The sequence below is a fragment of the Aspergillus nomiae genome (assembly GCF_001204775.2).
Source record: "Aspergillus nomiae NRRL 13137 chromosome Unknown contig00001, whole genome shotgun sequence".
NCBI classification, from domain to species: domain Eukaryota; kingdom Fungi; phylum Ascomycota; class Eurotiomycetes; order Eurotiales; family Aspergillaceae; genus Aspergillus; species Aspergillus nomiae.
The window spans coordinates 320,078-344,089 of record NW_015378056.1 but is presented as its reverse complement, the minus strand read 5'-3'; the positions used below and the strand labels follow the sequence as shown (position 1 = coordinate 344,089).

Here is a 24,012-nt window from a genome sequence, read left to right as displayed (position 1 = left end):
GGAGGCTGTCTCCACTCCCTCCACTTTCCGTTCCGACTTTCTTTCTTCTTCCATTTGCTCAACAGTTCATTAGAAAGTCTCACCCTACAGATACTAATCTTAATTTATTATGATTGTTGTTATTATTATTCTTGTTGCTTAGACTGTGGATTCATTGATCGGTTTTCTCAATCTTTGCCAGATCAATCGATTTTTGATCAAAAGAAATAGAAAATATAGATCAAATTGAATAGAAAAAGGATAAATAAAGATGAATATTCTGATCTAAACACCAGGGAGGCAAGATCTGTAATGATCACAATTTGCCTCACAGAGATTCCGACCCAGGAAGAAACTTGATGTTGAATCGCTCTTTTTATGTGATTTGAATTTTGAATTTCTTTACAATTTCTTCCGGTGGTCACGACCCCCGAACTTAAAACCATCGCCTTTCGTCCCTTTTCATGTGTCGATCGCCCACCCTTTTTCTTCCTCTACTCGTTGCTTCTGTTCCTATCGGTCCGTTCGTCTGTTCCATTGTAGTGTTGATTGATTGATTGATTCTGAATCCAATACTGTATCTGGATTGGGTCGTCTCTCTGAGTTGTTTTCTTTTCCTGAGTACTGTTTTTCTCTGCTTCCAGATTTAAAATTTTCCTTCCAGCCTGGTTTGTCTGTCGTTTTTATCACCCAATCCCCACTATTAACCCCACCTTGTTGTGCCCTTCGTCAGGCGCAGAAGCACTCCTCCATTCATCATTCATTGTCTTTCATCCTTCACCAACCAGACCCTCGCCGGTGACACTTCTTTCCTCTTCTGCATTTACGTACTGCAGCCCCGTCGGCTTCTCGTCTCTCAGTCCTCCACTCACCGTCTGCCAGAGCGACGCTGCAGCGCGCTTTTCTCCTCTCTGACTCCTCTTCGCTCTTCCTCTCTTTTTCCATTCTTTGACCCACGCACGCCGTCTTCATCCACTCTCCAACCGACTGCCGCCTTTTCCACGATCACAGTGTTCCTGCCAAATTAGCTTACGACCGACGCTTTTTAGTGGTTTTCTTTTTTTTCCTTGTCTTTTTTTTTTCGATGGATACATTGCATGCAAAGGACGACTGCCACATTGCACCCACTGCTCATCGTTGACATACAGCAATCTAGACGCGGCGCCATCGAACAATTACTTGATTGATCTGCAGGCTCTGCTCCATCTCTGAGACTATCACAGAGAGAGTGGGTTACCGGTAGAGCGACCTAACCGGGGAGGGAGAAGTACCGCAGGGAAGAGAGGGACCGAGAAAAACGATAGGAGCAAAAGAAAGAAGTGACTGAACAGGTACCCAACAAGAACACACACACAAACGAAAAAAAAAAAGGGAAAGAAAAGAAAAAGAGCAGAGGTGGAAGCGACTAAAAATATTATTGAGTCATTCGGATGAGCAGCAGCACTGGTGGCTGCTGTACCTAATCTACAAGCGAAGCCCTGTTGGATCACCACGTTTCACGTCATCCACACTGCACCTTTCCCAAACCAGCCCCCCTTCCCCCCTCACCCCCCTTTAGGGTCCCAACCTGGGCCTTGGCCGTCCAGGAGTCATGACTGGAAAAGTTCCTCATGCTGCTTTCTGTGAGGAATACGACGAGGACGCTCATGTTATCATCCCGGAGACCCGTCAAGTCGCCAACCTCGCTGCCAAACGTTCGAAACTGGACCTGAGATCAGCTGGCGAAGCCTAGTTGATATCGCAAGCGATTCTGGCTACTCTAGCCGCACTGCCGCCACCGTGAACAGCACCCAATCTGGCCCGTCGGGCCGGAAAGACCCTGTCCCTCTTAAAATTGACACAACGCCCAAGAGGGCCGACCTCGAACGTGTTCGCTCCCACCGCAAAGACCGTCCAAAAGAACGACCTACTCGCCCTTCTTGGGACGAGAAAATGCAAGTTGGCACCTATCCTGCTGTGAGCCATCACCACGCCTCCATGCAGCGGTCGCCATCGCGGTCCCGCAGACGGGAAAATTCCCAGATGCGGCACTTCCCTGGCACCTGTTGGGAGTGCGATCAGGGCTTGTATCATGGGTCGACCCCCGTTGAACCGCGAGCCATCGAATACCCATATTATATGTCGCCATCTACCACGTCGTCTGTCCACGACTACCCCCCTCCGTCACCGCAGGGGCCGCGGTATGCCCCTTCCGCCGTCCAGGATGTCCATGTATCCCACAGCAGCCGGCCTCGTAGCGGTCGCTCGTACTCTTATCACACGAACAACAACCGACCGGTGAGCTTTCATGGTATGGTTCCTGGGATGGGCGGCGGAGTTATGTATCCTCCCAGCCATATGGGTCGCTACGAACATGGACCCCCTCCATCCTCTTCTGCCTACACCAATCCGCCGGCCTATGCTCCATCTCCCTACGGTCAACCGTCCCCGTATTTTGCCGCCATGTCCGACTATGGTCCGCCCGATCGCCAAGAACGGTCGGCCTCCAGGACGCGGGACCAAGGCAGGCCACGGCGCGGATCCACTTACGGGCCACCCGTCGTTGACTATGATCCGCCCTCTGCGTATGAGGATGATGAATCCCTTGATCTCCCGCCGCCTCGTGCACCTCGACCACGGCTTCCATCCCATTCTTCCCATGACCGGGATGAAGACTATTACCGGATGCCGCCCCCACCCGTCAAGCACAAGCCCGCGCCGCACGTTATTCAGAAACGACCAGAACTCCACCGAAAAGCTGTGACTGCGCCATCGGTCACGTCCGATCGACACCCATCACGCTCGATGGACCTGTCCGAAATGAGAGATGCCTTGCCAGAATATGGATATCGACGGTCATCCCGGGAGACCGTGATTCCAGCGCGAACACGCAGCATTCGAGACAGTCGACGCCCCGCAGCCTATCATGAATCTTCGCGACCATCACGGGTGGCGGTCGAGAACTCCCGTCGCCGACGGCCTACCGTCTATGAGTACGATGATGGTGACGATGATGAAGAGGACGAGGAGGACGACGGTGACGAGATTGAGGTGAAACAACGATCGGCCGAGGAGTACCAGGCATCTCGTTCCGGCAAGGTAGTGCCAACACCGTTGACGGAGGATGCCCTGTATAAATCTAAGGCGTCTCGGGCGGAGAGTGACAGCGGCAGTCAGAAGAGCCGTTCAAATAGCAGCCGTGGTAGCGACGCACGGACCCAAAATGGTAGCGGTAGTGGGGCCAAGGCGGAGGAAGACAACAATATTGTCATGACGATGAATGGTGTTACGATGAGCTTTACACAAGAGTCTGTTGGCGGAAAGAAAATCAGTCTCCGAACAGGCGACGCGGGTGCAGTCGAACTGAACATCGAAGGGAAACGACCAAAGAAGTACCTGACGAATGGTTCTGACTATACGGGAAGCATGTCCCAGAGACAGCTAGAGGACCCCCGGCGGGCACGTCCCGACCGACGGTCCGACCGCGCCAGTCGGCGGTCGAGTCGGTCGACCTACAGCGGTCGATACTAGCTTGCCTCTCACCGGGTACTATGTTTCATTTCCGTGCTTGCTTGTGCGATTTGATTTTACATTTACCGAGTTCCCATCTGAGTGCTCTGGATAAAGACGTCGTTTGCCAAAAAGTTTGTCATTTCTCGTTTCTGGGTTGGCCGCCTTTCCTCGCACCAAAGAAAAGGAAAAACATAAAAAAGACACGATGCGATAACGCGCGGAAAAGTTCGATGATTCGTTGCTGAAAAGATTTTGGTTATGGGAGGCATTCTGGGTTCGGATTTTCTTGCTTTGGTTTGACTTGTTCGGGTATAAATTATAAAGAGAAGGGCGGGTTTGAGGCTCTGACCGATCACGTCCATCATGGCGACATGATTGTATGATTCTGACGACCTGCATGATTGATGTTTTTTATGTTACGGTACTATGTTGTGATGTTGATGTTGCTGTTTGATGTCTTGATGCCCTAAGCGTTTGTAACATCTTTTTCTGGAAGCTTCTTGTTTCTTCGTCTGTTTGGTTCTCTGTTGTCAGTTGGAAGAAATGAGTTGTGGCAGAGAGAGGTATACCCCATTGTCGTTGTCTCGATCCTGTATCTTCTGCGTGAGCTTAATGTGACATGTTCTTATGCTGTTGTAGTTGATGTTGATGTTGATGTACGCTTCCAGCCATGACTTGTATTGATGACCTTTGTTGTTCCCTTGATATTCTTTCTATGATAGCTACTCAACTACTTATGATATGCTTGATTGCATATCTAATCGCTCTTATTGTAGCGTGTTTCCTCACCCCAATACCTGGCTTCGTTCTTTGCTGCGAGCTCCCTACTTGAAGCTCGAGCGATAGGCGCGGCTTTCTCATGACATCACTATAATATCTCTACTAATAGTCAATTTTGACAAAGCTCCTGGTAAAAAGCATCTTTTTGGGGTTCGCGCCCCAACAGGTCAGTTAAAATCTTCACTCCATCTAGGCTCCCTCCCTTCTCAAGGACAGTATATCGGTATCTCCGACCCTCTCGATAGTTCATTGGGTCCGGTTTGAACACGGTATAGAACATATCTGTCGCATAGACCTTCGAGCTGTATCATCACCTTTAGTAATCAAGTCAATTCTCTGGTTAAAAGAATGAATCTCACAACAAATAACTGTAGTACCCTGCATCATACTCCCCCAGCAAGTGTTGAAAACGTGTTTGACCATAGCCCCAGCCGCCACCCTCTGGGCCATCCATGGGCAGAATCCTAGCCAGGAGATTATTATATTTCGCCGAGATGTCTAATTCCTTGATCGCGTTGTGATCGTCAGGCTCGTGGACTACCATATCAAAGATAGCAAAATGCAACTGACGCAAATGAAACAGTGCGCCGTTTACGTGTTTGGCTCGGAGGATGCTCTCGATCATCGTGTCAGGCATTTGCTCCTGAGGCTGAGGTTCCCTATCTACTCGCTCTTTCCAATAGGCAAAATACTCCGAGGAAAGGTACGAATAGTGTCTGCTTAATAACCGCAGTACTGATGGAGTCCAGCACCAGTTCTCCAGCATCTGACTAGGGGCTTCACCAAAGTCGACTTCTGTCTCTGTACCGTGAAAATGCGAGTAAGTTGTCTTCGACACAAGATCGTGGATTGCATGGCCCAGCTCGTGGAATAATGTAACAAGTTCGTCATGCTTCATAAGACAGGGGGCTTCAGAGTTAGGCTTGGAGAAGTTGCACACCAATGCTGTGGCAGGATATTGGCGTGTACCGCTTTCTTGGATAAAGCCCTAAGGGGAATCAGTATTGGCATATAGGAAGATGTAAGGATTGTAACAGACGGGTATCAGGTTGAAATTGGCTGCATTTGCGTATTTACCTTCCCGAAGGAAAAGATCCATATAGAGATACCCGACAAAGCCACCGTCCTCGTCACTGTTCCAGACACTAAAGACCTGTACGTCTTCATGCCAGACAGGTGCGTCTCCGGGACCAGTTAGCTTCGTGATCTCGCTTTTGCTAAGTTCGCTGAAAAAAAGACCAAATAACGTCTCGCAGACCTTCAGCATACCCGCGATAGTGCTTAGAAAAGGGAAATATTCCGCAATCTTCTGTTGGTGCACCGAGTACTGCTTCTCCAACATCATTCGATGATAGTATTGATGATCCCACAGAAAATACCGACCATCAAATGATTCTCCTCGGGACTCAAGGTCGGCCCTCTTAAGCCGCTTTAGCTTTTCGACTTCTCTCTGACCATTCTCACTCAATCGAGTTTGTAAGTCACCGAGAAAGGCATTCACAGTCTCCGGACACTTCGCCATTTTATCTTCAATCTGCAAAGCAGCATGACTGGGATATCCAAGCAAACGAGCCGCTTCATCACGAAGCAGGACAGCCTCCCTAAACAGGGACACATTCTGTGTACACTTATTCTCATTGGCGATGTAGATACGTCTCCGTGTGTTGCTGTTCCTCGCGTAGCTCAGTGTTTTAAAGAGATCTGGATCATTAAACGTCACTCGGACCTTGTCCTCATTGACCTCTCCTAGTTTCCCTCTCATCAACCCAGATAGAAAGTCCTCCGGCAATCCATCCAACTCTTCAACCGTAAACCAGATACCCGCACTATTCGCCTCGACCAAATTTCTCTGAAACTCAGCCTTAATCCAACTAAGCCGCGACTGAATTTCCCGAAATCGATCCCTCGGGTAGCCGGCCGACAATCCCAGCCCATGCCGAACGTAACCCATGTACAACTTCTTCAACAGGCGATAGGATTCTGGCTCTAACTCTTCGTCCTTGTGAAAGACCGCGTCAACCAGCGCAAACAAACCGTCATCCATCGTCGTCTCGACATTGTAGCAGTCCAGCAGGTTCCGGGCCTCGATGGACGCATTCCGCAGTTCGGGGTTGGTCGATACGGCCCTATAGAAAACAAGGATATGGGACTTCGAAGCCAGAGCATTGTCGATGTGAGCCAGGGGTAGAATAACGTTGTTGAATGTTGCGGTGTTGGGCTGTATGTTCCTTTTGATCTGGCTCTGGCTTTCGCGGGCACGCTCAATCAGAAACTTGGTATCCTGTATGATTGTGGCTGGGTTTGCTGTGAAGGTCGGGGGTGGTTGGGGTGGGGTTCGTTGCTTTTGGGAGGCCATTTTTTAACAAGATAGACGGTTTTCTTCCGTGCTCTCTGTCCGGGGAAATTGGAAGAATTGGCATTACTTTAATAATTTCTGTTATATCACACACAAGACAGCTGTCGCCTAAACAGGAAAGGCGGATCGAATTCGCAATATGATCCTTGTATAGTCATCATCGCGTACTCTTTTTCCTTGCCAACACGGCCCTCCCGTAACTTTTATGGGTTTTGTCATGTGCGAGTTAGCTAAAAGCGACAAATATTAATACGGTTCTATCCAGCGCTTCGCACAGAACAAAGATGCTCTATCTATAATGAACGTTTGACTTAAACCAAGCATTGTGGGTTGCATTTTGACAGCAGCATCGTTCAGTTTGACGGGCCCTCCGATTGACTTCAATATGGTGACCCTTAGCAAATGCTGCTAATCCTGCCAAGCACAGCTAAGCCTTAGATGCGCGACTTAGGGCTTATGGAGGGTCCTCCAGAATTACCTCCCAGCCATTCAGGTGCGTATTGCTTCACTCTTTCTTTGTTTTACTTACATTGGTGACCCCTCCCAGTCTAACTGCCGCACAGTCCAACGATGATTCCCTTTGTTCTGATGGCTATATAGTGGACTCATGATCCATCGCTACTGTTTTCCCGGATCATGACTACCACACCTATCCTTGGGAGCCTTCCTTATCCCCATCCATTCTCGCCAGCATGCATGGTCCAAGCTCGTCGCCCTCCACCCCGGCCAGCTTTCGTCTTGCCGATGGCCTTGGATACGCCCTGCAACAGAGCCACCGCTCTGTTATCCGTCTAAACTTGCAACACTTTCTCTGGCGTGAAGTCTTTGGCTTCCACATGCATCCGTCGGTTCAATTTCCATCTTCGGACAGTTCCACCGACTCCTCTTCTCGTCCTGCCATTGCCGACATTGCTACAGGTACTGCTTTGTGGTTGATTGACGTATCCCGCGACTTTCCTAAAAGCCGGCTGGATGGACTAGATATCGATCTCACTCAAGCTCCCCACCCTGGATGGCTGCCCTCCAATATTACCCTGAGACATTGGGATGTCTTTGCGGACATACCCGCGAGTCTCCAGAGTCAGTATGATCTCGTACACGTCCGACTGCTTGTGTTGGTGCTCTCTGGCGTAGACCCAATGCCTGTCATCCGGCGGTTGTTCCAGTTGGTGAAACCTGGAGGCTACATCCAGTGGGATGAGCTGGACTGTGTGAACATGCGGATCAAGAAGGTGAGCCCGTCGGTACAGGCGCCTGCACTCGAGGAAATCCGTGTTGCCTCCTATGCCAATGGGCGGCATGATTGGGTGTTGGACTTGCCGCGTCTGCTCAACGAGGCAGGGTTCGAGGATGCGAAACTAGACTACTACGATGAGGGCCCGGAGTTGGTCCGGGCATTCAACGACCAACATTTGTTGACCATGGAGGAGTTTGGGTCTAAGCTGATGGGAAATGGTCAGGCCGAGGCTGCTGCAAGCTTTTTAAAACTCATTCAGGCTGGGTACCAGGAGTGTGTTGACGGGGCAGCATTGTCCATCCCTCGGGTGGTGGTGGTGGCGAAGCGCCCCGGCTCAGCTTGAATCCCACGCTTACGCCCGCTAGACAAGGATGGTTATCAATCCTGGACGGAATCCAGGTAGCGATTGGTAGAATCTTGTACTACCCTGCTCTCTTCTTTGTTCCTTTTCATATAATGATCACGGCTTTCCCGCTACGTATCGACTATCTTGCTCCATACAAGGTTCGGGGTTTGGTCGTGATAAGCCCACCTAGTTCCTGACTTGTAAAATGCATCTCTCAGTCACCCCAACTCCTGACACAAACCCCGCTTCAGTGTACAAAGTAGAGCTGCCGTTGTCTCCCCGATCAGATCTTTCTATCACGTTCAAGACGTCAACGTACTACCCGGATCATGAAGGACGATGACTTGGAAATAACAACATGCGATGCGGGTAACGGTTCATCTCCTCACCGGCCTGAGCAACAGAACGACCATGATTGTTTTCAGTACCTAGAGAGGACCGAGGATCCCACAAGTTGGCCTCATTGGCGGAAGTGGTCAATAGTGAGCTGCGTCGCTGTGATGTACATGTTGGCGTGAGTACATCTTATCAAAGCTGGCTGCTCGGCCGTATCCGATACTCATCCGTGGTATAGTAACTTCGGGACTGTCATCATCGTTCCAGCTGTACCACTAATCCTGTCGCATTTTCAAGTCTCCGGGAATCTTTATCAGCCCTTGATCGTCTCCATCTGGGAGCTGGGCGAAGGTGTAGGATCATTTGTAGTCGGGCCGTTGTCAGAGCTGTACGGGCGGAACGTCGTCTACCATGGTGGTAACATCCTCTTTATCCTTCGCTCTGTTGCGGCCGCACTGAGTCAGAATGCGTCCATGCTGGTGGCCTTCCGTTTCATTAATGGTATGGCCGTCACCTCCCTTACCCTTGCTCCGAGCATTATTGGAGACCTATTTGTCCAGGAGGAGAGAGGCGCCGCAATGGCGGTGGCCATCGCTCTTCCTCTAATCGGGCCCTGCGTGGCCCCGATTGTTGGTGGGTTCGTCAACAGCGCCCTTGGCTGGCGATGGACCATCTGGATTATGGCGATAACTGTCGGCAGTGTATCGCTATTGTCACTAGCGGTATTCAAGGAAACCTACCGGTTCAAAATCCAGCAACAATCGCGAAAGTCGACAGAAAAGAAACAAGATCGTGGTGATGGGAATCACAATATTCCATCGTCAAGCAGCCACCCTTCTGCACCCCGTGACACAGTCCTGAAATCTATTATCCGCCCGGCGCTGATACTTTTCTCTTCCCCGGTGGTGCTAGTCACGTCCCTTTACACGGCGCTGACGTACGGGATCTCCTACCTGATTCTGACGACTCTGGCGGAGATCATGCAGAAAACGTATGGTTTCGGCGAGGGCCCAGTCGGCATCACCTTCCTCGGCCGAGGTATATCCGACCTATTCCCACTCTCTCACTGAAACCACTCTCACTAACCATCCCCGGTCCAGCAATCGGCAACATAGTCGGACTCTGCGTGTACGGTCTGGTTTCCGACCGCTACGTGAAACACCGGCGCGCGATGAAAGGCGAGTCGAAGCCGGAACATCGCCTCCCGCTGATGATTTTTGGCACGGCTATGCTGCCCATCGGCCTGTTACTGTATGGCTGGTCAGCTAACAAACACGTCCACTGGATCGTGCCCCTCATCGGCACCGGCATCATCGGGTTTAGTATGCTTCTCACCAAGCTGCCCACGGAAAACTACCTCGTCGACGCGTTCGACGAGCAGGGCGTCTCTGCCTCCGCCCTGTCGGCGAATGCCACCTTGTGTGCGCTCTTCGGGGCTTTCTTTCCCCTCGCTGGCCCGTTGTCGAATCACTCACTCGGCTTGGGCTGGGGGAACTCCCTCCTTGCGTTCCTGTCGTTGATCTTTTGCCGCTGTTTACTTTGCTGTGGTTACATGGGGAGGAGTTCAGGAAGTTGGGGTGGGGATATCACCGAAGGACCACTACTACTGCGAACCTTACAGAAGGTTAATCAAATAGAGGGATAATATTCATACTGAAGCAAACACTCTAAGTGAAAATAAATCCAAGATAGAAAACGATGTATCACTTGAGCATGCAAATATATCAAGAGATCTGCAGGAATAGACCTATCCATCGCAGCAAACCCTAGGGCGGGTGCGAGAAGGCTGATGTTCCAAGTTCTCCCTTGCTACCTTCCTCCCCTGCTTGCTTTATCGACAACTAATCGTGCCACGAGTTAGCTTACCGGACCTGAGGCAGCCAATTTGGTAGGAGTGATAGGCGACGGGTACAGTACCAGCTTCATAGGCAACCTCATTGTATTCTGTGGCAGATATCTGAGCTGCTATGCCACTTAGTTCTCTGCGGAGTGCATCTCCGGCCGAGGCATATAGCATCTTCTGCTTGATCTTTGCATATTCCGGTGACCTATAAAGAGAATTAGTCACATGCACCATGCAAAGGTTGCTGATGGGTTTCGAAGAGCGTACCATGAGATAAAGACTACCTTATTCGCCTTGTGGTTTCCCTCTGTCTCGTACTCCAAATCGTACACTACCCATCTGCACTCGGTTTCCGGTAGATCAGCAATGAAGTCGTCATAGCTGTCCGAAGGTGAGGTTTTCAGAACGGTGATCTCGGTATTGCTAGAATTCAGTCCGTAGATGATATATTTGAATGACTTCTTGAGCTTCAACGCTTGGTACTGCTCCGTGCATTCGCTGTTTACTCCTACACCTGAAGACTGTGCGATGTCAGTGTATAGGCTCGGAGAGGGATAAGTCGGGTAGATGACACTTGCCATTGTGTTTTGTGATTATAGGTCTATAGGGCAAAGTCTTTGGTAGTAGAAAGATAAAATGGAACTGGGGATGATGTAGGATTCAGGAAGATACGACCTAGGGTACTGAGTTAAATAGTAGTAGACGATCGAGGCGGGGTATATCAACGCCAACACATCATGCAGGCTGCGGACAGCGTGACCAGGCGCTGCTTGCAGCGCTTCAGTTCTGGTAGTGTACGGAGTACTCCGTCCAGCCAGCCACCTCTAGAAACGGCACTGTGTGCGTAAATTTACGTAGTTTAGTCTACCTTGCTATGTGAGCTTGCCATTCCTCAATTCGATTTGCGGTGACGGTGATTTAAAGTTTCCCGATATGCACTGCGCACTGACAAGCTGATACCCATTGGCTATTCCACATGCTGCTGAAATTCACCCCACACTAGGAAAAAAAGCGAATTCTTCAAGATGTTGACGATGTTGGATCCGAATCTGGAGGGTGTCCGCTGCAAGATGAAGTCCCACCACCACTTCCGTTCACCGGCCCCATTAACTAAGCCAAGCCAATTAAAGAGAATCCTCGCTTGGAGACAGAAAGGTTGACCGTAAAATATTCGTGGAGTTGAACTGGCTTTCCTGTTCCTGGAAGGGAATATGTCGTCATTCTTGAGATTTGATCTTAAACGTTATATTTTATACTTCGGCTAGTGCCTGCCACTTTTGGCCTGGTTCAAAAGATTTATTTTGTGGCTGTCTCTCCCAGAGGAAACAGTACTGTCCTTTCTCCATTGCAGTGCATCTAAATCGCGGGCCCGTTGCCCAGATCGGCTCTCCATCTGCATTCCTACCCAATTCGAAAGGTACTTGGTAGTCCGGTGCGGTTGGTAGATCCGGCCAGGTAAGCTGGTTGGGGGCGTTGAGATATCGTTCCAAGCCCCCGTCCAATTTTCGCGAAGCGACCCAGTCATTCAAATATTTGCGGAATTTTGATACGTCAGAGTCCAGCTCCCGAGTACAAGGCCATTCTGAATACCCTGCACCATGTCCATGGTTCGGGTCCAGTGAGGAATACTCGTGAATTGTGTATCGTTCGTGATAAGCTCGTAGAGTGTAAAAACAACACCAGTCACGTCATCTCGGCCTCCCGGCAAGCGCTTTTTCCCGCATGCAGCCCAATCGAAATCGAAAAGAAGGATATTGTTTGTGCCAGGATCGATAAGCAGATTACGCGGTGCAATGTCTTGATGCATGATACCCAGTTCCCGATTTAGGAAGTCCACAAGGCGAATAAGTTGTTGCAACCATTCAAATCGGAAAGGCACATTTGTATTGTCGAGGGTTCCACCCGCAATATATTCTGTTGTGAAATCCAATCACGCGAGACTCCACATCTTCGAGTGCAATGCGATCAAATGGTACTATATTGGGATGTGGTGGCAAGCTTTTGAGAAGATTGAGTTCATCCCACGCCATCTGTAGTCTCTGAGGTTTGTCAAATGGGTTGAATTTGAAGGCAACCTTGTGAGCAATTCCGAATTATCTTCGTATGATGATAGATCGACCCCTGGTCCAAGCCGATCGAGCTCCTGAAGATCAGAGTACTGAATTTTAGGACAATCAGCGAGAGATCCAGCAACGGAGAGGGGAAGATATGCACCAAAGGGGGTATCATCCTCTTCCGGATCGGTCGAGACCCCAGCAAGGAGTCCATCGTCGTCAACTGTGACTGTGCGAACTTCCGGCGACAAGTAATCCGCAAATTGTGCCAGGATTAGGATCTCTATATCCTCGTCTGGTGGAAACAGCTTGGCGCTGCCTTTCACCTTGACCTTCCGCAGTCGATCCCAATCCCAAACATTACAATGGGCTTCGGTCAGAGGGTTCTCTCTCGGGCGAGGTACGTTTGTCCCTCGGAGTAGAACCTGTCTTGGTGCTTCATAACGGCAAAGTTAGGCGATGTAAGAGATCAATCAATATTAGCATTGTAGGTAAGTTGAATGGTGTTTTTACTCTAGCATGTATACGTACAAGTCGAGTGTCACGTGATTGGAAACGGACAAAACTCAATCCCCTCATAGACAGAGAACAACCCTCCAATAATATTTACTTACCGTCTAACTTGCCCTATGCACTTGTTTGTGGTCCTTGAAGGCAAGGCAACCTAAGCGCGTAAAATGAAGCTCGTATTGCCAAGGGTACTGTCGTTTGACTGCCTGACCAAGCTCGGATGGAAGTTCACAGCATTGTCTATATGTACCCACATTTTAATGCCGAATGAAGGGAGCGTCCGGGGTAACGAGGCTGAACGAGGTCAACTTTTATGGTCAACGGTGCGACAAAGACCATTATGGCGCCCGACTTGCATCCTCCTAGCTTGTCATGATCCACATTATGATCAGCAGCGGATTACTGACCACTTCTCAAATGGCCAAAGTGCTGGCTGCACCAAACATTCGTTGGAACATCTGATTATCCCTCTCCTTCGGGTGGTGGCCCGCACTGTCTTTATCAGCACCAGATTAGTAACTTATTTAGTTAACTAGGGCACGCAAGGCAGGTGACGTAGGATGTCAGTATGTTCCAAACGTATACGGTTCTCGGGTCGCCTAGGAATGTTTTCGAGCTCTCTGTGAACGTCGCTCGGGTGTAGGTGAGTTTGTTTAGAGGGGTAAAGAGCTGTCAAAGACTGGCCGCTCCCAAGAAAGGAGATTCTTGTCCATCTTCATGGCAAGACAATGAGTCGCAGAACGAACTGCCTAATCGAGTAATTCTTCACTGGGCGGAGGTAATACACATGAGTACACGTGATGGCGCTATGTACTAGAGTATATGTAAGTTATGCTATCATGTAGTGCGCGAAGTTGGCAGATGTGCGGGCATGGTAAACCTTTCGCTCTGTTCTTTCCTTTCAGGGCATTTGTTTCAAGCAATAATTCAGCAGCATGTGCGAAGCCTGCGACTATATCAATCAAAACTAACCAGCAGCGAAGTAGGATACCCCTTCCAGTAAGTCGACTAAAAGATTTTATAGCAGGAATCTGGCCACACACCTTGTTATGAATGAAACGGGGAAAATTTAGATACAAAATAGATTTTTAATAATCTTCTGGAAACAGTAATGCTCTGGAAATGCCCTATAACAACACTTGCGCCTTTCACTTGAATAAGAAATTTCGGAGACCGTTCAAGAGATTGGATAAGGTGACCGCCACATCAGGGTCCACTGGTGCTCTGGAACTCATTATATCAGCGGCAGTTTTGCCATCTAAGTTTTTAGTATCAGCATTTAAGCCGTTCAAAGTCGTGGCAGCGAGTATACTAATGGTCTCAATATCCCCCCTGGCTGCTGCAAGGTGAAGAATTGTCTCCGAGCGGAATGTCATAGCGTGATAGTTGGCTCCTTTCTCAAGAAGTAATCTGCAGACTTTGTGACTATTTGAGTTAACAGCCCTCAATAATGGCGTCCATCCAAGCTTGTCTCGGGACTCGATGTTTGCACCATAATCTAGTAAAGCTCTAGCACTTCGATCATGGTCGTATTCAGCGGTGCATGACAGAGGCGTCCAACCATAGTCATCCTTTTCTTCAACCGGGGCGTCATATTCGAGAAGGGGCTCTATGTAAGTCTCATCGTCCCGATAATATGCTGCATAATGCAAGGCAGTAAAGCCTAAAGTGCTCTTTGATCTTGCATTGGCTCCATGCTCTAAAAGGAGTCTGACACATTCTGATGACTTGGCTCGAACACTTCGGAGGAGGGGATTGTTTCCCGTATCACAACTGATGTTTGGGTCTGCCCCGAAGCGAAGCAGTAACTTGACGGAGCAGACATCGCCTCGAGCAGCAGCCCAGGCAATAGGAGTACGTCCCTTGGAATCCTTCACATTGATATTTGATGTGGATAAGTCTAACTCGTCTTCAATGTCGCGCTCCACTGCGCCGAGAACAATCTTGTGAAGCGAAGTGAATTGCTGCTCTTCAAACCACACGGAATCATACCATAGAGAGAAAATCGAACGAAGTTCATTTACAATATCATTTTTAGCACTGCGCGACAGAAAAATATCCCACGCCCTGTCAAGAGCTGAACTAACAACCTTGTCAGTTCCAGAAATAAATATCCATAGATGGCAGCTTACATGTTAGATCTATTTTCAATGCAGGGGTCTGCACCTCTTTCCACCAGAAACCTGCAAAGATTTGTATGTAGACCTTGAACAGCGTACTTGCTCTCTGTTAGCAGTATTCATGTGCGCAGTCCTCTCCTTTCTGTTACAAGTATAACTTACACTCAATATAGGCACGCCCCAGCTGCTATTAACATCGGTAGGTGCAGCCAGGCCTCTATCTATAAGTGATCGCACCAGGTCTAAATTCCCAACTTTGGTGAACTGCATAATATCAGCATTATCAGGAACAATCCGAAGCATTGTCAGTGAATTATCTGATCTGCCGCAAGGATGGGGACCAAGGCTCAGATATATCATCGTTCTAGTTAACCAAGCCGGCAATTGAAGTAAAATTCTAGTCACATCAACTGACTGACGCGAACAGGTGGTCTCGGTGCAAGTGACTTTCCTTGAATGACGTAAGCGAGTAATTGACAAGCTGCCAAATAACCCATCTAGTGGTACATAACGTTTGCGTATAGGAGCATGGCATACACAGATACAGCCGATTTTGCAAAAAGAGCTGGTTCGGTAGAATTTTGTGGAGTTGTCCTCAAGCCTAAGGGGGTAGCGACGATCCAAAAGACAAGACTGCATGGGAGAGTCTAAGAGAGAAGTGTCGGATGTGTCATCACTCTTCGTCCCAAAATGTTTGCACTGATCTGTCGTTTTCTTGAAGACGAAAAATAAATTTCTCAGCAAATCGGCATTCGCCTGATTTTCATTGAGAAGATACCTCGCCTGGCCAGAAACAGCTCTTAGCTAATGTTTTCCTAAAGTATTTTGACGGATTTGCATGCAAAACATACTTCTTGAACTTCCTCGCCCACTGATTCTGTCATCACGGACGAATACAAGTCTCCGGGGGTAGCCAAAGATGCTGAAATATCTTGTTCCTGCTGTATTTTGCGCGAGGTCTTCGGTACCACGGATAACAACTCCTTGGTGTAGGCCGCTGCAGTAAGAGCTGCATATCCTTGCCATTCTTTTTGCTTGTGAGTATCACAATAGTCGCAGATACCTCGTATGACGAGGGTTGGGATTTCGTCCATAAGCCCGGCAGCCTCCATCTCGAAACAGAGAACATCTAGATCTCGTGAAATTAAATCACGCGTTATAGCATCTTTCATGACCTGATCTCCGGAAGCGATCAAGCCATAGTGGATGTACGGCTGTTCAGTTGTCCGTTCAGGGCGATCCACTAATTGATTTTGATCACATTTGGAACAGTTGGGCTCCTCTCCCACATGGTCATATGTGTTGTGAAACAACCAGTCAACTTGCGGTTGTGAAAACTGCTCTTTCATATCTTCATTCTGGAGTATTTCAGCCAGGACAGCGGATAAATGATTCTTTCCAGTCATGTGGTCACTCTCAACTTGGGACATCGCCTTTAATAGTATTGGTGGAGGCTTGTTGAGGGACCCGGTATGCTGGAATCGTCCATTGTTAAGTAATTTACCGTAATCATATTGAACAACCCCGCTTGCGATGGCAGTTGGCTTGCTAACTACAATATCACCAAGGCGAATATCAGCATGTTTGCTTGGTGCTCCCCCTCCAATGCCAACCATGAGTCCGAAACGGATGTTCGGGAATGTGGAAACCACGTGTGTCACAACGGCTGAGGCAGATATTGTCCCATAGACACCACTGGGGAGGCAAGCCACCACCACATTATGACCGCTAATCCTACCGAGAGTGTAGACATTATGGTCTGATTTCGGCTGAGGTAGCGAAGGGTGGACCTCATCTAGCATAATCTTCGCCGCCGCCATTTCTAATGGCAAGGCGCAGATCCAGGCGACCGTGTAATCATCATGTGTGAGGGTCATTTTTACATGTCTTAATAGTAGGAAGCAGCAAAACATTTATTGCCCCGTTTCGAGTACTCGATTTACCCGCGAAGATAAGGACTGATCTGGGGCAGTCCATAGTATAGGGTAGAATTCTTGAAATGATGAGGTTAAAAAGGGAGGGGTAGCTGGCTACGTGTAGCCGCAAGGCTGCCATACCAACAGCCAATCATCATTTCAGGGGATATATGATAAGAAGTAAGCAGGAGATGGAGGCGTTAGGATAGAGCGTAGATTGTGACTAAAGCGTAGAATCTACTTCTTAGGATCATGAACTAATATTTTGAATGTCCTAGCGAAATTTTTATAAATGGTATCAAATACGAATAGTGTGATGGCACGATCCCTATACAGGAGTGGGAGGTGACGTCTGATGTGTTACCTGTCTGTTCTGTTTGTATTCAAGATAGATGATATCGCAGAGCTTTTAGAATCGCTTCATTACTCGTTACTCTATTCTTTTCTCATCCCATGTGCAACACCCCTGCTGTCAACAAGGCAGGTGGATCGGGAGGTTGTTGCTCTGCCCACCCTAGTCGACCGTGTTAGGGTGATTTCTGACCCCAGTGCATAGATCATGCAACCTTGTGCCTTCCGATCGTCCAGATCTACCCCACCTCGTAGACTACCTCGATGTCCACTCTTATCCCATGATGCTGTCGAATAGATGATACAGCATCTCGCGTGGCGGGGGTCAGCTCAATGCAAGAAAGGTTTTGTGAAACGATATGTCCTTGTGAGGAACGTTTGGTGTTTTGGAGCGACTCTGTGGTCGACCACAGTGAGCCTAACGGTCGTAGATCGTTATACTACATGAATTCAGGCTGAAAGTCAAGTGAGTTTCTGTGTAGCACATAGTAGTGAGCTGTCTCCAAATGCCAACGAGTAACCACCCGCTATGACTGGCAACAGACATTATAGTGTGACTGTGATTGGGCCCATTAGTATCATAGATCAAACCTTTCACATGGTACTACCAGCCATCGGTCTAGATTGGCATCATCACTTGTTTTAGTGGGTTTGTTTTGTTGTGTACAGTTGAACAGGATAACATTTCCTCAAATATAGTAAAAGAAGACAGAGTTGAAAGAGAATGGGAACAGTGGCAGCTGAATGGTTCAGCAACGCCTCCAATGTGAATCAGCCCAAGGAACGTGACGGTTCGTGATGAACGGGACCGTTGGCGAAACTAAGCCCAATGAGGACAAAAGTGAACGACTAGGTAGTACCAGTAAGAAAGGGAGCTGAACAAATAGGGACCGTGCACAATGCTGAGCCTGTATTTGCTTCTTTTTTTCTCCTCAGATTTTTTTCGGACGAGACAAGTGCTTACAAAATGGGCAATGTAACCCTCAGCTGGAATATCACCGATGCATTGCCATAGAGTACTCTACTTTTCTCGCACGAATCGGGGACCTTCCCAAGACATGAAATTTTACTCTCGGGAAAATCCTCCTGGTACCATGGGACCCAGATCGGACAAACGGCGTTCATCCACTTTTTCGCAACCCTCGGGGATCACCCTTGCTTGTAGGGCCCACCGATCGGCAGCCTGAGGCTACGAGTAGTACCTAGTACTAAGTACAAAGTAGTAATAGTAGTCAAATCACTGCTGCAAATGCAACACTGACGATCCAAACAATAGTCCGTCCACGAGTCGGCGACTTTTCTCTTGCCATCCCCTGCCACATTCCATAAACCACTGCACCTGACTGGTTTCTTGTTGGTTGGACACCGACAGGGATCCTGTCATGCTTCGCCAACGCTCAAGTATTTCAATTTATTATAAATCTACCCAGCCTCGCCCACAATCGGTCCATGCACTGTGTTTCTGTGGTAAAACTCCACCTTTCGATCACAACCGTTGTGCGCTATGGAGCCCGACCAAGCCAGCCCTCCAGATACCCTTGATCTTGAACGAAATGACCATCAGTTTTTGATGAACAACACCGTTCAATCCTTCACGTGGGATAATCTGACCGTGACGGTAAAGGATAGACGCACAAAAGAGCCTCGGAATCTGATCGAGGGATGCAGCGGAACAGCCCACCATGGTATAGCATTGCAAAATAATACATGACGTCGAACAAAGTACTAACCAGAAACAGGGCAGCTGATTGCGCTGATGGGCCCCTCTGGCTGCGGGAAAACAACTCTCTTAAACGTTCTTGCGCGTCGCACAGCTTCCGCCGGTGCGAAAAATACGGGGGAGTGCTACGTAAATGGAGCAAAGCTGGACAATGGCACCTTCAACCGGATCACATCCTACGTCGAACAGGAGGATGCCTTGATCGGATCCCTGACGGTGCGGGAGACACTGAAATTTGCCGCGGATCTGTCTCTGCCGGGGTATGGACTCCTTCAACCTTTATCACTTTTTCCGTGTATTCATGGGCTGACACAATCTAGATCGGTGACACGATCACAAAGGGCAGAGCGTATCCAGACCCTGCTGAGCGCATTCGGAATCCAGAACCAGGCCTCGACTCTGGTGGGCACGCCAATCCGTAAGGGAATCAGTGGAGGCCAGAAGCGACGGGTCAGCGTCGCCAGTCAGCTTATCACATGTCCCAAGATCTTGTTCCTTGACGAGCCAACAAGCGGATTGGATTCGACTGCTAGCTACGAGGTTATCTCATACGTCAAAAGGCTTGCGGTAGCAAACAATGTATGTCGTTTTGGGGAGGGGTTTATAAGCATATCACATTTGACTGACACATAAAACTAAAGCTTATCATAATCGCAAGTATCCACCAGCCATCGACAACAACCTTCCAGCTGTTTGACAACCTCCTCCTTCTGTCGGGCGGAAAGACATGTTATTTCGGACCCGTTTCCGAAGTCCCAAGCTACTTCAATAACATTGGATATCCGATCCCCTCCAATACAAATCCGGCAGAATACCTCTTGGATGCGGTTAGTTCTGACTTCACTGTCCACGAGGACCAAGTCGAGAAGATCCAAACCGCATGGGCACAGTCCGCCGAGTATGCTGCATTAAGCAAGCAACCACAGAGCGCCACCAACGAGAAGAACGGCAATATAATGAACATCGACGAACTAAGCCGCCCAGGTATTCCCCGAATTACCATGTCTCTTCTCCATCGGCTCTTCATCAAAAGCTATCGCGACGTTGTAGCCTATGGTATTCGGATTGTCATGTATTTAGGTACAGGCTCCCCATCCCTGTCTCAATCTCACAAAACTAATATGATCTGTAGGACTGGCAATCATGATGGGGACGGTATGGCTTCGCCTCCATACCTCCCAGGAGTACATCCAACCATTCATCAATGCAATTGTGAGCTCCTTATCTTTCTTCCTTCTGGACTATGGCCTAACGAGAATCAGTTCTTCGGCTCAGCTTCATGAGCTTTATGGCTGTCGCTTATGTCCCATCCTTCCTCGAGGACCGGGCAACTTTTACCAAAGAACGAGCAAACGGACTCTATGGCGCGCTTCCCTTCGTGATCTCCAACTTCATCATCGGCCTGCCGTACCTATGTATGTCCCTCCCCAAACTGTCAAATCACTGATTGGACTAAGCTAACAATGCCCCAAAAAGTCATCATTTCCGTCCTCTTTTCCATAGTCAGCTACTGGCTCTCCAACTTCCGGCCCACAGGCGCCGCATTCTTCACCTGGGTGATGTGGCTCTTTCTGGACCTCGTCGCCGCCGAATCTCTCGTCGTCTTCGTAACAGCCATCTTCCCGAACTTTGTGATCAGCCTGGCGCTCGTTGCATTTGCCAACGGGCTCTGGATGAGCGTGGGCGGGTTCCTCGTTTCGCCGACCATCCTGAATCCATTCTGGAAATATGTTTTCCACTACATTGATTACCAGGTACCTTACTCTTTTCTCAACTCTGAGTCGCTAAAAGTGTGTGACTGACTCGGGTGCAGGCGTATGTCTTTCAAGGGATGATGGTTAACGAGTTTAGTGAGAGGACATTTTCGTGTGGCTCGGGGTGTCAATGTATGTATCAGACAGACCTGGCAGATCAGTGCATGATCCGAGGAACCGGAGTTCTGAAGGAATATGGGTATGCCACGGGTCGGACAGGGAAGTGGGTGGGTATTCTGATAGGCATTATTGCCGTTTACCGATTGTTTGGCTATATCGCCTTGGTGTTGAGGAGGACTTGAGTTGGGTCTTACCAACACGCAGGCCAGGACGAGTCAACTGCATCGTATGTAATTCCGGAAGGCGTTAGTTTGCCACATACTAGGGCACTAGAGCCCAATAATTAGATCATAGCGAACCAATACAATATTTGAGAAATACGGAGTTAAATCCAAGCCGAAGCGACGTGGTGGACTTGCTAGGTGGCTATCGACTGCTTCTGTGTAATCGGTTAAAATAGCAGCCGAGAGAAAACTCCACAAGCGATGCGTTGTGCAACGATCTGTTGCTAAAGAGGACTATGTCTTCACTTTCAATTACTTACAATCAGAAAACATGGAACATGTATAACGTTCACATATATTCCACGGATCATTCTTCATTCCCCTCCATTCAGTGACACACCCCAAACCCAAATCACCATATGCCAAACAAACAACATACCCATGAAAATCCAAACCCTCCTCACAACCCTCTCCGTCCAACTCAATGTTACCACCATTGGGGGTAGATTCTACCGAGCGAAACCTCTTGGTGCGAGTACCAAGACAGGTGGACCGGATTGAAAGAACTGTTGCTGTATCTCCTTAACTCGTGAGGTCATGGTAACAGTGAGTGCGAGTTGGATCCAGGTGATATTTATATTTATATTTATATTCTTTCCCCTTTCACTCGGTGTATTAGCAGCAAGTGAAAGTCATTGATATGATGCTTCTTCTGCTCTCAAATTTCGCCGGAGACTGAATAGTGTTCTACCTTCAGTACTGTGCTTACAATCGAGTCAACGGTGAACTCCGGTTTCTTATTTGTTTAATTTTCATCAATTCAAAAGACTTATCTAAGTATCCATATCATACTTAATTCATTGTCAAGGACCATGGCATCCTCCCAGAGGAAAAACAACTCCAATGTCACCTCAAAGTGTATATCGGAACTCTGGGAGTCCTTCAATGACACATTTGCCCTTTGCTGCTCGTCTGTTCGAGATGTAGAAATAAAGGCTGAGCACACCTACTACGACTATTGACAAGATATTGCACCTTGGGCAATTGTCAGTAAAAGAGCAAGGCAGATAAAAGAGTCCACTCACGCAATACAGGCATATATGCCGGGGAGGTAGCGAGGAGAATCTTGCGACCGAAACACCAGGGACCCAGCTACACCACCAGTACCGCCAAAGCTGACTATACTCGCACTACAAAAGGCGCGTTTCCACTGCCCACGGATGTTGTTTGCCTGATATGTCAGGGCGGCCGGGATTGTAGCATTGGATGCTGAAGTGACGAGGAAGATCCCGAAGTATTGCACGCCAGGGATTTGGACCCAGCCGAGAATGGCTAAACCCACGATGCATTGAATACAGTTGTAGACAATCAATGGAGCGCGGATGTGGTATTTGTCACCAAGCCAGCCCTGAGCATACATGAAGATGCCGGCGAAGAAGTATGGTGGCGTTGTGAGGACTTGGGATGCTGCTTGGGGAAATTTGAGCTCACTTCGGAGAATGAGCGGAAGGAAGAACGTAATCGCATACGACACAACTGTGGCAGAACTATTGATAATGAGTGTCTTTCAGAGTGGTGGTTGGGTTTGCGAGCTCACAAGAAAATGAGGGCAAAGCCCCATACTTTAAGGTCTAGAGCGGGCTTTAGAAATTCCTTTAGATTGAACGCGGCTTCGGAGGAGTCGCGCCTATCTCGGTTTAGTCGTCGGACAACGAATGCGGTTTCTTCTTTGGAAAGAAACTTCCAGGAGAGATTATTCTCGTTAGGGAAGTTGACAATTAAAAAGAAGCCGACCACTCCGACGAGACAGGTGAGGATCCCTTCCATAACAAAGATCCATCTCCATGCACTCAAATTACCTAGGCCATTCATGTGTACGAAGCCATAGGACAGAATTCCGGAGAAAGCTCCCCCAATGACGCTAATTAAATAGAAGGATGAATATCTCTTGTGCAAGTCGTCTAGACACGGTGAGCTGCGATTATCCACAACCGACAAGGCCGAAGACTCACATCGGGTATACCACATAGAAAGGAGATACACTGAGCCAGGGAAGAGCCCAGCTTCAAGGAACCCCAAGACTATGCGAAGTCCAACCAGCACCGTCCAGTTATGTATAAATCCAAATCCCTAGCTATGGTTAACCAGTCCTTCGCACGCAAGGCAGGGCTTCCTACCATCATAACAATTCCCCAGGAAAATGTGATTCCAGAAAGGAAGATCTTCGGCCCAATCTTTCGAATTACCGTAATAAGCGGGAACTGAAATAGGACATAGGGAATGAAAAAGGTCAGGAGCGTGATGGACTACTGACAGTTAGCGCCTGTATTGGGTAGAAAGACATGTGTCATACTCACGTAGCGAGAACCAATATAGAGGCGAAGCTCCTCTTCCATGCTTTGGTTTCATCAACATGATATTCATCCAGAATGCAATGTATGACAACTTACCCAGCAATCATAGCATTTCCCAAGTTGGTCCGATCCACCAAACTAACACACATGAGAAGCCCTAAGCCCGTGACTAGTCTTCGATCGATCTTGTGCAAGATTCTTCTCTGTTCCTTAAGTGGGTAGACCTCATCCCTATCCAAATCATCTTCTAGACTGTCTGTACCTGATAGAGACCCACCCAGCTGTCTCTTCTCCTCCAGATATGTCTCAACTTTCGCCATGGTGTCTGGTTTGTCGTCTTTGTTCCCGCTAGATTGACGCGGCCTTGGACATCTTGAGCCGCTGTCCCCTCAACCTTTTTATAACAATCCCTTTGCCTCACCTCGGTTCAGCGTTCATACTTTCATGGCATTGTTAATCACATCATTCTAGGGCGATGTTGCACATCCAAAGCCATCTCAAGTGCTTTGTGCATACCCATTGGTCCCCGCTTAGTTGTAAATTTAGCGGTGGGGAAAGTGGGTACCATAGTTTGGTCGTT

General features: G+C 48.6%; 9 protein-coding genes across 9 annotated transcripts; 4 read left to right on the top strand and 5 right to left on the bottom strand.

The window, feature by feature from the left end:
- Positions 1 to 1,570: 1,570 nt before the first annotated feature.
- Positions 1,571 to 3,489, top strand: ANOM_000258 (uncharacterized protein; the record flags this gene model as incomplete). Its single annotated transcript, XM_015545516.1, has 2 exons — positions 1,571 to 1,673; positions 1,712 to 3,489. The coding sequence occupies 2 exons, from the start codon at positions 1,571 to 1,573 to the stop codon at positions 3,487 to 3,489; spliced, it is 1,881 nt and encodes a 626-aa protein (XP_015412635.1).
- An 871-nt stretch (positions 3,490 to 4,360) lies between these two features.
- ANOM_000257 (M3 family metallopeptidase) lies at positions 4,361 to 6,607 on the bottom strand (the record flags this gene model as incomplete). The annotated part of the gene is made up of 3 exons (XM_015545515.1): positions 4,361 to 4,553; positions 4,611 to 5,239; positions 5,291 to 6,607. The coding sequence occupies 3 exons, from the start codon at positions 6,605 to 6,607 to the stop codon at positions 4,361 to 4,363; spliced, it is 2,139 nt and encodes a 712-aa protein (XP_015412632.1).
- Positions 6,608 to 7,299: 692 nt separating this feature from the next.
- Positions 7,300 to 8,187, top strand: ANOM_000256 (uncharacterized protein; the record flags this gene model as incomplete). The annotated part of the gene is made up of 1 exon (XM_015545514.1): positions 7,300 to 8,187. One exon carries the CDS (start codon positions 7,300 to 7,302, stop codon positions 8,185 to 8,187), a length of 888 nt encoding a protein of 295 aa, XP_015412631.1.
- Positions 8,188 to 8,519: 332 nt separating this feature from the next.
- Positions 8,520 to 10,171, top strand: ANOM_000255 (putative bicyclomycin resistance protein; the record flags this gene model as incomplete). Its single annotated transcript, XM_015545513.1, has 3 exons — positions 8,520 to 8,704; positions 8,765 to 9,564; positions 9,627 to 10,171. The coding sequence occupies 3 exons, from the start codon at positions 8,520 to 8,522 to the stop codon at positions 10,169 to 10,171; spliced, it is 1,530 nt and encodes a 509-aa protein (XP_015412634.1).
- A 121-nt stretch (positions 10,172 to 10,292) lies between these two features.
- ANOM_000254 (actin-binding ADF family protein) lies at positions 10,293 to 10,950 on the bottom strand (the record flags this gene model as incomplete). The annotated part of the gene is made up of 3 exons (XM_015545512.1): positions 10,293 to 10,367; positions 10,439 to 10,574; positions 10,637 to 10,950. 3 exons carry the CDS (start codon positions 10,948 to 10,950, stop codon positions 10,293 to 10,295), a joined length of 525 nt encoding a protein of 174 aa, XP_015412633.1.
- A 944-nt stretch (positions 10,951 to 11,894) lies between these two features.
- ANOM_000253 (uncharacterized protein) lies at positions 11,895 to 13,272 on the bottom strand (the record flags this gene model as incomplete). The annotated part of the gene is made up of 3 exons (XM_015545511.1): positions 11,895 to 12,283; positions 12,584 to 12,859; positions 13,188 to 13,272. 3 exons carry the CDS (start codon positions 13,270 to 13,272, stop codon positions 11,895 to 11,897), a joined length of 750 nt encoding a protein of 249 aa, XP_015412628.1.
- An 809-nt stretch (positions 13,273 to 14,081) lies between these two features.
- On the bottom strand, positions 14,082 to 16,930 carry ANOM_000252 (uncharacterized protein; the record flags this gene model as incomplete). Its single annotated transcript, XM_015545510.1, has 4 exons — positions 14,082 to 15,015; positions 15,066 to 15,151; positions 15,216 to 15,317; positions 15,905 to 16,930. 4 exons carry the CDS (start codon positions 16,928 to 16,930, stop codon positions 14,082 to 14,084), a joined length of 2,148 nt encoding a protein of 715 aa, XP_015412627.1.
- Positions 16,931 to 18,824: 1,894 nt separating this feature from the next.
- Positions 18,825 to 21,096, top strand: ANOM_000251 (putative ABC transporter; the record flags this gene model as incomplete). Its single annotated transcript, XM_015545509.1, has 7 exons — positions 18,825 to 19,005; positions 19,060 to 19,300; positions 19,361 to 19,619; positions 19,682 to 20,252; positions 20,303 to 20,455; positions 20,517 to 20,794; positions 20,854 to 21,096. 7 exons carry the CDS (start codon positions 18,825 to 18,827, stop codon positions 21,094 to 21,096), a joined length of 1,926 nt encoding a protein of 641 aa, XP_015412630.1.
- An 893-nt stretch (positions 21,097 to 21,989) lies between these two features.
- On the bottom strand, positions 21,990 to 23,752 carry ANOM_000250 (phthalate transporter; the record flags this gene model as incomplete). Its single annotated transcript, XM_015545508.1, has 7 exons — positions 21,990 to 22,113; positions 22,164 to 22,625; positions 22,676 to 23,039; positions 23,091 to 23,208; positions 23,256 to 23,384; positions 23,436 to 23,475; positions 23,529 to 23,752. 7 exons carry the CDS (start codon positions 23,750 to 23,752, stop codon positions 21,990 to 21,992), a joined length of 1,461 nt encoding a protein of 486 aa, XP_015412629.1.
- Between the last annotated feature and the right edge of the window lie 260 nt (positions 23,753 to 24,012).